Source organism: Channa argus, chromosome 5, assembly GCF_033026475.1.
Source record: "Channa argus isolate prfri chromosome 5, Channa argus male v1.0, whole genome shotgun sequence".
Classification (NCBI taxonomy): Eukaryota; Metazoa; Chordata; class Actinopteri; order Anabantiformes; family Channidae; genus Channa; species Channa argus.
In genome coordinates, this window is record NC_090201.1 from 17,442,173 (window position 1) to 17,458,481 (window position 16,309).

General features: G+C 38.7%; 1 protein-coding gene across 3 annotated transcripts in view; it reads right to left on the reverse strand.

The window, feature by feature from the left end:
- Positions 1-16,309, reverse strand: part of trim62.1 (tripartite motif containing 62, tandem duplicate 1) — a 29,785-nt gene that overhangs the window by 6,091 nt on the left and 7,385 nt on the right. For 2 of the 3 annotated variants that reach the window (XM_067505099.1, XM_067505100.1), the window contains 2 exons: positions 4,890-4,985; positions 1,214-1,470 (listed from right to left, as the gene is read on the reverse strand). In XM_067505099.1, the coding sequence (XP_067361200.1) occupies positions 1,214-1,470; positions 4,890-4,985 (353 nt within the window). The remainder of the gene's footprint in view (positions 1-1,213; positions 1,471-4,889; positions 4,986-16,309) is intronic. The other variant, XM_067505101.1, reaches the window with a different exon arrangement.

A 16,309-nucleotide genomic window follows, 5' to 3' on the forward strand; every position in this document is an offset into this window, starting at 1 on the left:
TGAACATATACATCCTGTAACATCAGTCAACTTATGGTTTATTGCCTAAAATGGGAAAAGAAAAAAAGGAAAAAACCCAAAACAAAACAAAAAATGTAGTGTATGCTATGGACGGGCAAGAGCTCCAGTGCTACTGAATGTCACTGATTGACTCAATGGGTGTCTTCAGAATAGACCGACACCATGTCTCCAAATATGCTCCATCGCTAATACTGAATCAATGCTTTAAATTATAGTGGTATTTAACAGAATTGTCAATGTCAAAGAAAAAAAATTTACTCAACATTGACAGTCTGAAAGTTTCTAATGCCTGTTAAGTTTCTTAGCTTCATTTGACTATAAAACACATTTTATTTGTTGTTCAAATACAGCTCGTACAGTAGGCTGAGGGTGTGCTGTCACTTCTCCGCCTATGTCTGGTACTATAAATAATATGTCTTAAAGACACATTGTCCTCTGTATCTTACCTTTAGGTACTGTAAAGCAAAGTGATGGCTATCAAGTCGAAAATCTCTCATAGGCTTTTAATTTGATTAAAAAGCCTCAACTATGAGGCACATGATTTTTTTAACACATAAATCTATTCAGTGACCGTGGACTGAGGCATCTGCTCTTTCTGTTGTAGCTGAGTGAAATGTTCAGTGGTTATTCGGTACCGCTTTAGATTACAACCCACAACATACAGGGTAAGTACAGCAAACTTACTGTGTACTTATTAGTAACAACTGTCTATCTTCACAGTACCTATGAATAAACTTGGCCACGAAATCTCAACAGAATATTTGATCCCAGACAATATATTCTTTCCAAAGTCTCAAATAAATACTGTTATTAAATTAAAGTCATTATGATGTTTGAATATGTCTGTCCTGCTGGTACTATACCCAACCTCATTATGCTGCTCCAGGATATTAAACTAATTAATTAAAATCACAAACAAATACCCCTCCCAGATTAAACACTGCAGCTGGTTTATTTTTGGCCTAATACTCAATCTGCTCAGGGATAAGCTGACACTTTTGCTCAAATTTTTTTTTCTTTCTCCAGCCTTTTATCAACCTTGTCTTCAGTACGAGCTAGGTTAATTCAACCGTTAATACACAACTAAAGTTGATAAACCAAAGTCCCTATTGCTACAACCACATTTGTTTTCCTTTTGGACTGCAGTGTTCCTGCTGTTACAGCTTTTGCAAACTCAGCGCAAGCAAAGCACCTGTCAGATGTAACAGCTACTCCCTCCAGGAAATCGTGTCGTCCCGTCTCGTTGAGGCGTTCTTGTAGGATCTGGATGCCATCCTTGACGTCACGCAACTGCTGACTGTAGCGCTGGATCTTGTGCTCAATGTCTGCGAGCTTGCGGGCTGTCTCCATCTCTAGCTCTTCCAGCATGCTCTTCTGACGCTCACGCAGAAAACGGTGAAGACGTTCAAAGGCATCGCCGATAGTTGCACGCAGACTCTTGGCTGACGACTGAAAGAGTGACAAAAGATTATTTAAAAAAAAAAAAAAAAAAAAAAAAAAACACTCAACCTCATCTGGAATAATTATGATATTTATAACTGTCATTACAGGACTGTGAACATGACTTTGTGCTGTAGTTAGGTGGGTTTGTTGAGTGTTTCAGTCACAATAGCCTGACTCTTAATTAGACAAGGGTCAGTAATTCAATGGCTCACAAAGTGCTCTAAATTGTGTCTAATTAACATTTATCCATTGATTCAGCTTGTGCATTTATCGATTTAAACAGACGCTGTGAGAACTGTGAGAGTACAACCTTTGTTAAAAAAATAAAGTAGCTTTTAAGCTGTTATAGATAGTAAAAAGATGATCGGGAGGAGGTTACAAAGATTATCCTGTGGGTGAAGACGAGCGACTGATGGTTGGGCAGAAAAGCTGAACAGATGGAGCTGAGCAGTTTGCAGGGGACAGCAGACTAGGAGCTGAAGAACTGATTTGTAGCTGAAGAGGAAAAATGGCAAGCTGGACATCAAAGGGAATGACTCATCTGAGTGTTAGCAATCTGAGTGTCAGAGTGACAGAACAAAGGGGTGTGACGTGAAAGCCCTGTAAAAATCGCAAACAGAGGAGCAGGAGCCTTTCAGTTTGATGCCTCTGAGGAAAGCAAAGCCTGGGCTTCATACAGTACTTGTCTTTTACGTTACAACTTTACTAAAAAAAACTTCCAAATATCTCCCGATCAAAGAGCAGCTGAGCACAAGAAAATTAGAAACTGATCTAGACAAGAATGAGAGATGAAACTTCGATGAATGAACCCCTTTTCCTGTGATGGAAATTGCATCCACTCTTCTGATCTTTTTAGCAGGAGCTGGATTCAAAAACTTTGATCTAAGGTTTAATTATACTTGACTAAAAATGCAATCAATCTACTTCAAACTGTATGCTTGTTTATCCTCTCCTCTCAAAGAGTAGGGGAAGGTATTCTCCCTCTGCCTGCAGGAACCTGTTAAGATGACTATTTCTCTGAAAGCATGAGAGCTATGACATTAGGGTGGGCTGAATACAGCTGTCCTGGCTAGTTAAGAGTTGATGGTATGGAGGAGGAGGACTGCAGCAGCTCAGCTATTAGTCCCAGTAACGAGTCTGCTGCTTGGACCCAGCAGGCTGTGATGGCATTGAGAGTCTGCAGCCCTTGGAGACAAGACACTAGCTACCTCTCTGGGAAGCATGTGATTATCAAGCGAATCCCTGGTGGGCATGTGAATAGGACACAAAGTCTCTCCTTCAGATGTGGCACACACATACAAAGCCAAGGACTCAAACTGAGTGCAAGGACGGCACACGCAGTTAAAATGAAGGCCAGTTTGTTGTAATGCTTCCTACTCAATCTGAGTAGAAGAAGAACTAATTTTGTGGTCAGAGGAAACTCTGGCTCCAACTTATACAAGAGTTTGAAACAAATTATGTTACTAAACCTTGAAAGCCCACTCTGCACCTGTACTTGAGTCTAGGTGCTATTAGCATAATACACCCATCTTCCTTCCTGTCAGTGTATTGTGGGTAATGTAGGCACTAAACCTTCAGGAATTTGTCAATTTTGTTGGCTACAGAATCCAAGTTCATTATATGATGAACACTTGGCCTAGCACGCACATTTTTATATAGACAATCATTAGAAAATAAATTTCTCCCAGGATCAGTTACCAGCCCTGCAAAATAACTTTTAATAATCAGATCATCATCATCAGTTAATCTAGTCTAGTCTAGAGGAGATGTAGAATAATTTTTTTTTCAGACATTTAATTATCAGCTATCTAACACATCATAGATCACTGTGGTCCCAGTGTGGCTTTTGTCCATACAGAGCACACTGTAAAAATGGATGTAAATCTAATGAGAACAGCTCATTTCCAATGAGGAGTGGAGACAGCCAAAAGTCCTGCATTTAGTACTCCAAGAAAGTCCACGGACAGGCTCAAATGGACAGGAGCTGACTATCTCTGGCAGCACAGAGTCCTGCAGTGCAGTGCTCGGACAGGAAGATGAGTGACGCAGTGACATCGGACAGCAGTTAGGGAAACAGGAGATAGAGAAATGTGCTCCCTGAATGGCAAATAAATGCTGACAGCTGTAACACTGTCTCTGCCAGAGAGCCTTACCTGGTAAACAGCTCTGAAATGTCACTACAGGAGAGAGGTGTGTGTGTGAGGGACTGAGGGACTGACATGTTCACTAGACGTTCATGGTTCGCTGATTAAAACAAGGTGTCAAGATTAATCATTCACTCAATACACCAATTTACATGTCACAATTTAACCATCAAGTGTTAGGAAGAAAGATGGATAATCAGTGAAAAAGTGTCCTTTATTTCCTGCTCACTGAGACGTTGTGTAGTATGAACTTCTTTTACTACAAAAATACCACCATTCTGATAAAAACAAACACAGCTTCTGTAAATGTCTACACACTGTCATCTGTCATGACAGATCTACAAAGGTGTTTGTTTGAGTAGAAGTACTTGTTAAATCAAAATGGAAATTATAATCATTTCTTATACATATATTTTGGTTAATTGTTTTTAACCACCTCAGAAAAATAGGAAGACCTTAATTTGGGCAACTATTTCCTGACTTTTTATTGACTGAATATTTAATAAAACAGGAATTATTTAATTATATATTAAGTGCAAATACTAAAAGAATTGTTGCTGCCATTCTACATACATTCTGATCACTTTCCATTAAAGAAAAAAAGGCTCATATGTTCATTGTTAAGAAGCTAGAAAATAATTGAAATAATTGGCATTTTTGTTCATAGAAAATGACTAAAAGCATTGATAATCAAAATAGTTGCAGATTAATTTTCTGCAATTATTTCGCAGTTAGATCAGTTTCTTCAGGTTTAGGCCTGAGTGACAATTTGAACTGAATTGCTGCATTAAATCAGCTTTCATACATTAACCATGTGGCGGCTGTAGCTCAGTTGGTAAGGCAGTCTACCATGGTCAGTGGTTCGATCCCTGCTCCTGGCTACATGTTGGAGTGTCCTTGGGCAAGACACTGAACCCCAAGTTGCTCCCGGATGGTCAGGTGAGCACCTTGCATGGCAGCCTCCGCCATCGGTGCGTGTGTGTGTGTGTGAATGGGAATCAACATTGTAAGCGACTATTTACCATTTACCAGGTTAAACGCCAAACATGTTCAGACTTCTCTTATGTAAGTGTTTTTGTTTTATTTCATTCAGGTATAGATTTTTTGCATTACTGGCAGAAAAAGGCATGACATCCTCTTACCCTTTGAGATGACGATTAATATTTTCACTAATTTATGTATTATTTATAAACCATCAATAAACAAAATTATGTTTAGTTACATACGGGGGACAATGTTAGCTGCCGGACCATTTTTTGTGTGTTACGAATGTTATAGTACCTTGGTTTCAGTAAGTTGTCTCTGCAGGAGCTGCAGAGCTTCAGTGTGTCCCTTCTCACTGTCCTGCAGTGTTGCCAGCTGCTCCTTCATCTCTCTCTGCAGCACAAAACAACAAACAGCAGGTCAGAAACTAAACTAATGACCGGAATTGAATGACAACGCTAGAACAACAGCTGAATGATTTCATGGCTCTCTGTTCCATTTAAACACCGTTAGTTTTGCAAACTAAATGCCTCAAAAAATTATTTAGTCTAAAAATGATTTGGTTATTTAGTCTACATTAATAATACAAAAAATTTACAATAATTTAAATTTAACAACAGCTCTACGTGCTTGGGCAAAGGCCACAAAGATTTACGCCTCAGCTATAACAAAAGCAAGGCAGGAGGAAACCGAATTAAGAGAGAGATAAAACACAATCTCTGGAGAAGATGTCAGAGAAAACTGGGTCTCATCTCTTGTCAGGCACATGCTGGCAGAACCTGCACTGCTCAGCCACCTGCAAATCTCCCCAAGGTATGGGGCAGGCTCTGTGGGAGCTGACAGGGACGGCTGCTGTCATGAATGGTGCAGTTTTTAATGCAGGTCCCATGTGCCAACCCCAGTGCACTCAAATTTTGGTTTTAGGAGAGAAGTGCCTCAGCAGATGGACTTGCTTAAGTTCATGCTTTATTAATCAATGCTTAGCTGATGTTTTCATAATCAAAACTCCTGCCTCTGTTGATGGTACTCATGTTGACTCAAAATAAAATGAGGTATAAAAAAGATAAACAAGGTTTACAATCTACAGCCAAACACGCAGTGTGTGTGTGACTATGTTTAGGTACAATGTTGGTTTGAGCTAAATAATCACATAACATGCTCAGAATTGTATCACGTAAGTTCAGTGTCACAGACGATTTGGAACACGTTTTTTCTGCTGGATGCCCTTCTTGACGCAACCCTTCCTAATTTTACCAGGCTTAGGACCGGCACTGTACGGCTGGGGATGGACGGTTCAGGGTTCAGTGTCTCACCAACAAACACTTAAACATGTGGTCAGGGAGTGCCAGCCGTGAACCTCCGACCTTATCATCGGCCACTATACTAACTGAGCCACTGATAACATGCACAGAATAATGATGCTAATAATAAGTTTTTATTTAAAAACAGGTATAATGGTTAGCATGTAGCATGTTAAGAATTTACTAAGTAGCACCAAACAAATATGGCTGATGGAAGTAGTCTTGCAAATATTTCATCATAAACAAAAGTAATGAAAAGATTTAATTTTCAAAAGATTTTCAAGATACACGGTGCTATAAAGTTACTATAAACATTTACTTGATTACTGTACAGTACACTTTATTGGTCCCAGGTGTGAAATTCACCATTTAATGGTTGTGAAGATATTTATACAGGATTTTTATATATGTTCATCTAAATCCACAAAGCCTTCTTTTGGTTAGCATTGTGGTTGCTATCCATAGTCTGCTCTAGATAGCTCATTAAATTCCGAGTATTGATGTGTTCATCAAGGTTTATACACACACATCTTAATCTGTAGATATCTGCTCATTAGTACTGAGTATAACAAAAACGGTACTGCCATTTATAGCCACATTTAAATAATATCCACTTTTGTCAGTTTCCAAACATGTAAACAACCAAAGTAGCCTAAATTAAGCACAATTATACATAACACAGCTACAAATTAGGCAGAAACTGTGCACTGGATAAACACCTCACAAATACAAATGGCAGCATATGAGTGGCAGTGAAAATGATTTAATTTGCTGTAATTCCAGGGGAAAGAGGAAACAACCTGACACAAGCCTCATTTATTTCAAAGTCATCACTTCCACTGGGATCCAAAAAGTGTCACGTCCCCTGAACAGTTAGCTTAGTGCGGCTAATAAAACAAGCAGCACTCAGCTACCATGCTTAAATGAAAGGCAGAACAGAGCTCAACTGAGAGTAATGATTTAACCTTCAAATCTACAAGGAAAAAAAGGTTAAAGTCCAAGGGGGGAGGAAAAAATAAGCCACATTGATTTGTAATTATCCTTGACCTCTATTTTTAGCTGCAAAATTTGAAAGAAAGGGCAGTTGAAGATGAAGCATGTTTCTTTACAAGGACAGAAACAGAGGAAAACAATGCTTGGTGCAGAGAGGGAGTGTGACTCTCCATGTTAATGACAGGAGTGCGGCAGGCTCAGCAGGCTCTTCGCCTCATTGCTACACGCTTGTCTGCAGCAGGTCAAAGGCTGTTCCCACACACATTAAGATTGACCAACACTGACAGACTGGCAGAGAAAACATGCTCCTCCACTCTTCTGCTGCACACTGACAGGTTAGAGAAGGACAATTTTCACAGTTGCTGTTGTCATGCCAAAAGATGATTGGATCTGCATGATCTTAAAAATCTCTGAGAGCCTTAAATTGTCTGCAGAATGTTTTTTAAATGACCAAAATTTTAGTTTCACCTTGCCTTGGAGTGCATTTCCCCCATGTTTCTGTTAATGAAACGAGCCTGTCTCTAAAATTTAATGCACAGAAAAATATGCGTACTTAAGCTGAATTTAAGAAGGCAAAGCTGCATTTTAGAAACAGCAAAAAATCAACCTTGTTGAAATCGTCTTCATACAATTTAAGCCCCTAAACCTACTCCATAACGTGCAATTACATAATCCTCTTTAATCCTCCTGGAAGCAGAACCAACCCTTTGCGTATCCTACAAATAGAGATTTTCTGTGATGAAATTTCTAGTAGTAAAACACCATATGCAGTATCCCTTAGTATTTTTGGACAAGGAAATGGATCTGGAAGTAATTTGCAGGCATCTATAGATTAAGTGTGCATAATGGTGAGCAAACTATTAGTGAATGAGAGAACAAAAACAAAAACTGCAGGTAAATGAATGATATTGTGTGTAGAGATTCTGACAGGGAAGTCTGTTTGTGTGTGTGTTTTTGTGTTGTGTGTGGAGGCATCTCTTTCCTGTCCATCGCATCTGGCCAAGACAAGTCTGACATGACATTTCCCCAGGACTTCAATTTGCAGGAAATGGGGGTCATGGCTGGTGACATAAATCTAAAACTCATTTCATCTTGCTGCAATTCTTTTCTTCTTTGTTCCTCTCCTGTCAGCTAGATACATACAGTAAACAAATGAACAAAATAATGAGCAACCAATGTATGTGTTATCAAAACTGGTGCTTATAATTCCTCAGGCTTTCCATACAGCTGCAAGCTTGATTATATTCAGCAGCTCATCAGGATTTAAAGAGAGTTATTGGCTTTAAACTGCCAGTGCCGATGAAGAGGGAAACTCAACGTGCAGCAGTGCTACTGCATGAATAACAAAAGGCCTACAGGATGGAAAATTTACTTTCACACTGACAGGAGTAGCTTCCAGTAATTTCAATTTAAAAAAAAAAAAAAAAAACAGCAAAAACTTGCAACTCATCTTCTTCCTGGAAGATGAACTGAACGCAGCGCCAATATGCTACACAGACTTATAACTTTGCTGGAATCTCTATCTTTTTATCTTTAGGCAGAGAATGCAAACCCCAGCAGAGACAACAATAAATGAATGTACTATAAATGATTTTCCCAAGGACAGTTTGGCATAACCTTCATGGCACAGAGGGAGTAATTCTGTCAGGTAGGAGACAGGGCGGGTAAACAGGATGCCAGCCAGTAACACAGCAGAGGACATATTCCAGTCAGCCAGTTAGATTAATGGGTTTGCTGTAATTTAGGACCAGGTGTGAAGTATGTGGCCCATACGGAGCCAATGCTTATAGAATCAAAGGGTCAACATGTGAGTTTTTGTTTAGACTGATGTCAAAGCTGTCAATCTTACTGGACTGGGCATTATTTTGTAAAGAATTTGTGCACGATTCATCATAAAAATTGCAATATTTATTTAGTCATCATGGGCTTCAGTGATTTTTTCTGATATATTATTTCTTCAATGAAACACCTGAGTAACATGTAGCTACCAGTAATTATCCAGTTTGACTAATAATGCTCTTGATTAGATTACTTTGTTGCAGAGAAGATAAAACACATCAGTTTCAATAAAGCACTGCATGATTTGCTGTCAATCCATGATATTTAATTTACCAAATTCAAAACTCTATTGTAAAATGTTCAATAGAGTAACATAAAGAAAGATTTCAATCAGGTTAAGATTAAGGGACTTTAGGTGTCAGTGGCATGTGAACTTTGCTAGTTAAGCTATTGCCTAAAGCTAGCAGTTTGTTAAAGTTTGTAATGAGTCCTAAGTGTGAAAGTGTGCTCAAAAGGCACCAATGTACTGTTCTTTTTTACCTAGTCAAGACCAAATGAAGTTAATGCATTTTTAAAAATGTATTCATGCTCGACAACATGGACGTTCTGTGATTCCTGTTTTGAGGATAAATAATGAAACTACAAGATTAAAATTGTAACATCTCTCCGCATGTCATTATAGAATGGATTAAAAAAACTTTTTATTAATAAAAAGACACAAATACACCTAATGGTGCGTGCCATCTCATCAGCAGGTTGTCTTGTTGAAACATGGTGACAAGCAACTAGCCTGTGCAAAGTCCTGTCTTTACAGCACGAGGACCTTTTCACAGCACTCAATGCCAACAACAGTGCAGCCCAGAGACACTGACACAGGCTGCAAGGAAAGAGCTAACAGCAGACCTCGCCAAAAAAACAGCAAATTGCTGTGATGTGAGCTTTGTGTTGTGAGGCGCAGAGGTTTAGATATTTATGTCCTGACACATGGCTCTTTCGGTAGAAGAAGTGCCAATCAGTCAAAATGCAGAGCATTACAACATTTGTAAAGCACACTCATTTTCTTGATGCTCCTTTATGTATGATGTCCAGATCATCCACAATGAGAAGGATTTGAGGAAAATCCTAAAACGCTTTCACTTGTCTGTCTTATGTGATGACTGTCACCCTTTCGGGTGGCAACAAGGATCTTGTGAGAGCAAAAGCAGAGAAACAAAAATGCTGTTTCAGGCTACAGATGCTGGTGCATCAAGTTGAGCTCAAGTACAGCTTACATCCTAAAGCCTTGTTTGTCCAGCATCAGCAGAGTCTGAAGCCTCTCTAGAGGGACCCTGCAGTTTGTCCCTGCAGCCTGAGATCTGCCAGCAGACCATGCCAGCAGACCATGCAGAGGCCAACTGCCTGTGCAGGACTGGCTCAGATGGCTGGAGGACATACACTACTGTATTCACCTCCAACATCTGTCCCACTGAGAGAGAGGAGGTATGAGACTAGAACGGACTGTATGTGTTTAAATCTATAACACAGGACTAGTTCTATCTGGCCTGTCCGTATTCCTGTAAAGTCCAGTCAGGCGTATTTAATGCCAATGTCTAGTGAAACTTTTAAAGAAATTAATTATTATTTCATGCTCAACTCTCCCTTGTTCAAATGTGACATTTTTCTTCAGTAACAAACAAACAAAAATAAACTTGTCCTCAGGAAAGTTGTCAAATATTTTTTCATAAAGTAACAAAGAAAGTAAACACTAATACAGCCCCAATCATAATAGGGATGTTGCCGAACTTCCCCTTGTATACTTGTATTTATGAAACTTCCTTAATACTAGGCCCGATAATATGTTAGTCTACAACCCCAATTCCAAAAAAGATAGGAAGGTGTGAAAATGTAAATAAAAACAGAATACAACAATTTGCAAATCTCATCAACTCATATTTTTTTCCCCAATAGAACATAAACAATATATCAGATGTTGAAACTGAGACATTTTACCATTTCATGGAAAATTTTAGCTCATTTTGAATTTGAAGCAGCAACACATCTCAAAACCGTTGGAAGAGGGGCAACAAAAGGCTGGAAAAGGAATTTCCGCAAATCAAAAACAAATTGAAGAGCATGTGAAAACTAATTAGGTTACTGGCAACAGGTCAGTAACATGACTGGGAATAAAAGGAGCATTTCAGAGAGGAAGAGCCTCTCGAATGTAAAGGGGGCAGAGGTTCACCAATCTGTTCCAAAAAAAATTGTGGAACAAATTCAGAAAAATGTTACTAAACATAAAATTGCGATGACTTTGAAGATCCCACCATCTACAGTCTATAATGTCATCAAAAGATTCAGAGAACCAGGAAGAATCTGCGTGCAAGGAACAAGGCCAAAGGTTACCAACAGTTATCATGTTTCTCAATTTTATTTTAAATTAGTTTGTTGGCACTGGCAACGAGGGTTACATTTATAGTAACTACGTTATTTTAAGTTTGCTTTGTTTTACAGTTATATTATGTTCATATTCCCCTGCCAACTCTACAGTCCATGTTTTCCTGCGCTTCTCCATCTGTGTTCTCATCCTACATCTGTGGTTTGTTCATCTTTTTTTTCTTTTTGTTCTTTTTAGTGAAAGGTGGTCCATTTATAACACTGGTCGCCGCCACGTGTGAGAATATTCTTACTTGTGGGATTTGCTGCGATGAGGATTTGTTGTCCAGCAAAAAATGTTTAGTACTCAGTAACAGCAAATATTGTCAATAATAATACTGACCAAAAAAAAAGCAGCAAATTATCATGCTGATCCTGGGACTGGACAACATATCAGAAATGACAGGAAACATTTGTTAAACCAGTGGAGATGAGCAGAGAAGCGCTGATGCTTGCAGCCTCCTTCAGCCCCCTGAATATAGGGCAAGTCATGTAAATGATGAATGTTCAGAGGCTGCTGCTCCACTTCCTGGACTGAGGAAGGACACAGAGTATGCAAATGTAATGCTCTAAGCACAGATAGCTAAGAACAAAAAAAAAAACAAAAAGAAAGAAATAAGCACAACAACACCTAAAGTTAGTTTTAATATTTGTATCTTTTAAAATGAAAGATTCATGATGTTTAAATTTGGTTTACAGACTCTGCTGAGGGAGTAGTGAGTACAAAGTGGGCCGTAGTATCAGGACACCATAACAAGTGGATGTCAGAGGGTCTCTGAAACGTCAATGTTGATAATCTACACAGTGCTGGACAAGCCATTTAAGAGGAACAGGGGGTTTGTTGTTGGCACTAGAGTTGAAATCTGTGTCAAACGATAAGAACAGTCCTGCTACATGTAAAAAAATAAAAATAAAAATCACCAGCTTGCCAGAAGCTACCCAGTACTTTACCTTCAGTCCCGCGGCTGCTACTGCACGTTTTCTACTGACCGCTGAGCGGAACTAGCTCCTACACGACTATACACAATTTTCACGGCTGAAATTGGAAATTCAGACAGGCAGTTTAAATGCTTAGAGGCCTTAAATGCAATTTTAGAATATCCTCACTGCAGCAACCAGTTTCAACATCTCTCTAAAGAGCTATCCATCAACCCTGTCACAAGCAAGATGCTAATCTTGGAGTGGGCTATACATCATCTCAACAGGCAAATGATATAAGAAAAAAAAATTTCCATATAAAAAGTAATTCTTTTTAGGCCTGTAAGATTACATAAATTCCAAAGGCAAACCACCAGCACATGCCATGAATCAGTAAGATGTAGTTACTTCCAAAGAGGGATCATTAGTAAAAGGGTTAAGCAGCAAGTATATTATATGGTTATATTTTAGGTGCATTCTGAAATGTCACCCGAATATTTATTTATTCATTCATTCATTCATACAGGGCACTTTATTAGGTACACCTGTACAATCTTAGGCAATCCAATACACAAGCTCCACCATGAATTCTACTTTTACAATGCACGAATAACAATGTTGTTCTAAAGAACTAAATATCCTGTGTTATAATCTCTTTCCCCTTGCAGAGTGCCTTCACTGTTTGGACACACTGGGTAAACACATCCTGAAAATGATTTGTGCATGTCTGGCTGCCAGCAGATTTTCGCCACAACCAAATACAAGCTTGTATCGTCATTTAAAAAAAAGCTTCTTAGGATTAGTCAACCCTCTAATAGTCAGCATGTTGTCAATATAAAACCATGTCATATGTGTTATGCGCAAAAATCACCTTGTGATAAAACGTGATGTGGTTGCATGCCAGCCAGTGCTACACGGAAGGAATAACAAACAGTTTTGTTTGCCTGAACTTCGTCTTTTAGCGATGTGTATATGCACTGTGCAGACTTGATTGCTACAGCTTGCCAGCAGCTCTGTTTGACCAAATAAAGTGTGCATCTGCTTCTCTTTCACTCACTTTGTCAAGTCAAAGTGTAAAATACTAGACTTTCTGCAGACACTGGGAGTGCGGTTCTTTGCATTTTAAGCATAACCTACAATGAGCATGTCATTAAATCCCCTGACAATTTCCAATAATCTACATATAGTCGCTTGGAACAATATAGTAAGAAAACAAATTTCAGGAACAGCTTTAGCATGGAGCGAGAAAAAAAAAAAAAATCTGTTTATGACTTCATGTCTTGTTTGTTCAGTGTTGACCAATTTCAACCCACACAGCTGTGCATTATCAGGCCTTCAAAACGTATGATTAACATCCGTTCTCAAGAACACACTACGTCTTCTGTAGTCCTAATTATATTGAAGTCAAGGCTTATAGTACAGTTCACACACTATGCAAGCAAAACAAAGTAAATTATTCATTATTACACTTCAGTTACAATCACAGTATAGCGAAACAAACTCATGAAATTACACAGATCTAGTGCCTTTTTCACATACAATGTAATTTTGCATGGTTTTCCACCGACTCTAATAAAATGCCGAAAACGGTCAGTACATTTTTAAACAGATAGTAGTAAACAGTGAAATTTCTGTCTATGCTTTGAAAATCAAAAAAACAAAACAAAACAAAAAAAAACCCTGGGCTTACATTTTGGCATTAATAAAACAGAAACAGCCAAGGTATTTTGCTTGATGAGCTCTCTTCAGTCTCATACTGTTCTCAGTGATCACCTACTGTACACTATTTTTTCCGCTTCTGCTGTCAGACAGCAGAACAAGCTCAAAAAAATTGTGATTTGATACCAGAATATGAAAGGTACTTGTTAATCAGGCAAGCTGCAATTCTTTGATTGTCGCGCAGGAATCTGGTGCAAATAACTATGATGTGATGCCTTTGCCTCATGACAGTACCTGAATGAAAATATACAGTGAGCTGAGGGCAAAGCAAAGTTCTGCTCTTAATATCCTTTTAACAACAACGTATTATTAATTATTAAACCACATATTATTAAAGCCACCATGGAGATATGTTTAGAAAGGTGAAATAAGATTCTAATAGCATAGAATGCAGATATTAGTTGTTATGAACAGAAGTCTTTATTTACATTGTCCTCATTCATTCCGGCTATAACCACAGCCCTGTAAACTATCTGACAGTTTACAGTTTTAGTACTTGAAGAATGCTCACCTGTTTTACAGCTGCGGTTGTTGTGATTCACAGTGGATAACAGCATCTGCTAAATGCCTAAACTGTAAACAGCTGTTAGAGCAAAAAACTTCTGTTAATGTGCAGACTGAGGGGGATGACGTTTGGTTGCTCCCCACTGGTTAGCATGACCCTAGATGCATGCAAACTGCATTGGGGAAACAAACATGCTCCACAACTAGTAACAAGCAATTTAAAAGGTATGGTGTTCAAAATTGCTAATGGGGATATTAATTATTAGACAGACCAAACCAGGCAGTCATGCTAAACTAAAATTATAAAGCTGTAGTTCTAACCTTGCTACAGATTTTCCTTTTTATTGAATTTCATCTGGTGTTTTCCAATCAGCAATATTATTTACCGGTGTTTTAAATTACAACTCTGATATTTAAACAAATGCTGTAGAAAGAATGACACAATTTCTTTAATCCCACAGATGAAATAAAACTGAGCCTGTTTTCCCAGCATCTGGCTAAATATTATCCACTTCCTGTCCTTCTGTATCTAAACTGGTGTGTAGATAAACCAAACTGCATCTTAGGCTCTCTAATTTAAACAAAATAGATCTTTAACATAGCAATATCTCCTGGCTTCATATCTCGCTGCCTCCCAGCAACTGGTGAGGAATGGGTCCAGAGCTGGGTGTGTTTGTTTGGAAGCTGTAAATGAGGACTCCTATCAGCCGTGTGTCTAATTAAATCATCTACAATAAATCACAGACAGAGAATTACAAGAGATTATGGCCCAGTCCAGCAGTGAACAGACCCCCTGAGAACAATGGTCTGTAATCTGTCTTAATTCCCCAGTTAATTAAGCAGCACGGGACTCAGTCTCATAGTTGCAGCAGCTGTACAGCAGTTCACATCCACACAAATATCAAAACAGACACAAAACAAAGTAAAAGGCAGTCTAAACTGAATATTGACAGCTCTGTAGTCACCCACCACTGCCTGGTCATTTTATGTAATGGGATGTTTATAGTAGTATCACTGGGGAGCATGCTCCTCTCCCTGCTAATCTGCCTCATGTTAGCGAGGACAGGGCTCAGGATTAAGCGTCAATTTAAGCTGCAAAACTTTAACGACAGCACTTCCCCTTTCATTCACTGAGATGACCAGTAAATCTGTCCTCTCCAGTGATCCTTCCCCTCTCAGGCATGCCAGACCAGTTAAATGGCACGTATATTCTTGAGAACTGCAGGTTTAACTTGCTGGGAAATGTCTAACAACTGATGTCATACAAGTGGTACAATGCATTTGATTATAATGAATCATCAACACACAGTTGTGAGTGGAAGATTTGCATACCTACAGAAACTGAAATACACTTCTGCAGAACACATCTTTTCAAATCGGAAATTTTTGACGTGTCATTTACAGCGTTGCAGAAAAGAATGACAGAATGTGGCCAATCAATTGAGCAAATCACCTGCTTTTGTGTTACCTTTTTAAACAGAGAACATCAGTTGTCGTGATAGGATTTATAAAGGAATATAATAAATCTTAAGTGAATGTCATGTTTCACCCTACAGGCTCAAGAACTCCATAAGATGATCTTGGCTTTTTATGAATCAGTGAGACAGAAGCTATTTGATCTATCATGACTTTTAATAGTGACTCAAATGCTTTTGGTAAACATGTGGCAAGCTTATGAGGGTTTATAAGATGAGTTTTACAATTATATTAGATTTATGATACTTGTGGGTAACTGGGTACTGGTCTCTTTTTACCTTACACTCTGTGGGCTTTAGACGTTTCTATAAACATCTATAAGCCATTTTTACGTGCTTGAAAACATATGGCAAATTGAAAATCCGACTCATTTGTGCAGAAGGCCTGCATTAACATTTCTAATGCACAGCTGTACAGACATCTGACTCATTCAACTGAGCCAAAGTAATCATCTAAACAAAACAAAATGTTCTGTGTGATAGATGCTACATGCTTTCTCCAGTCAATGTAGCTGTGTATCTGGTCACTTACCAATCACACGGGTTTAAGTTAACATGCAGTCTGGCTGTATCCTACCTCAAGCATCATCAGTGGTTCCAGCAATGTGCAGTTCAA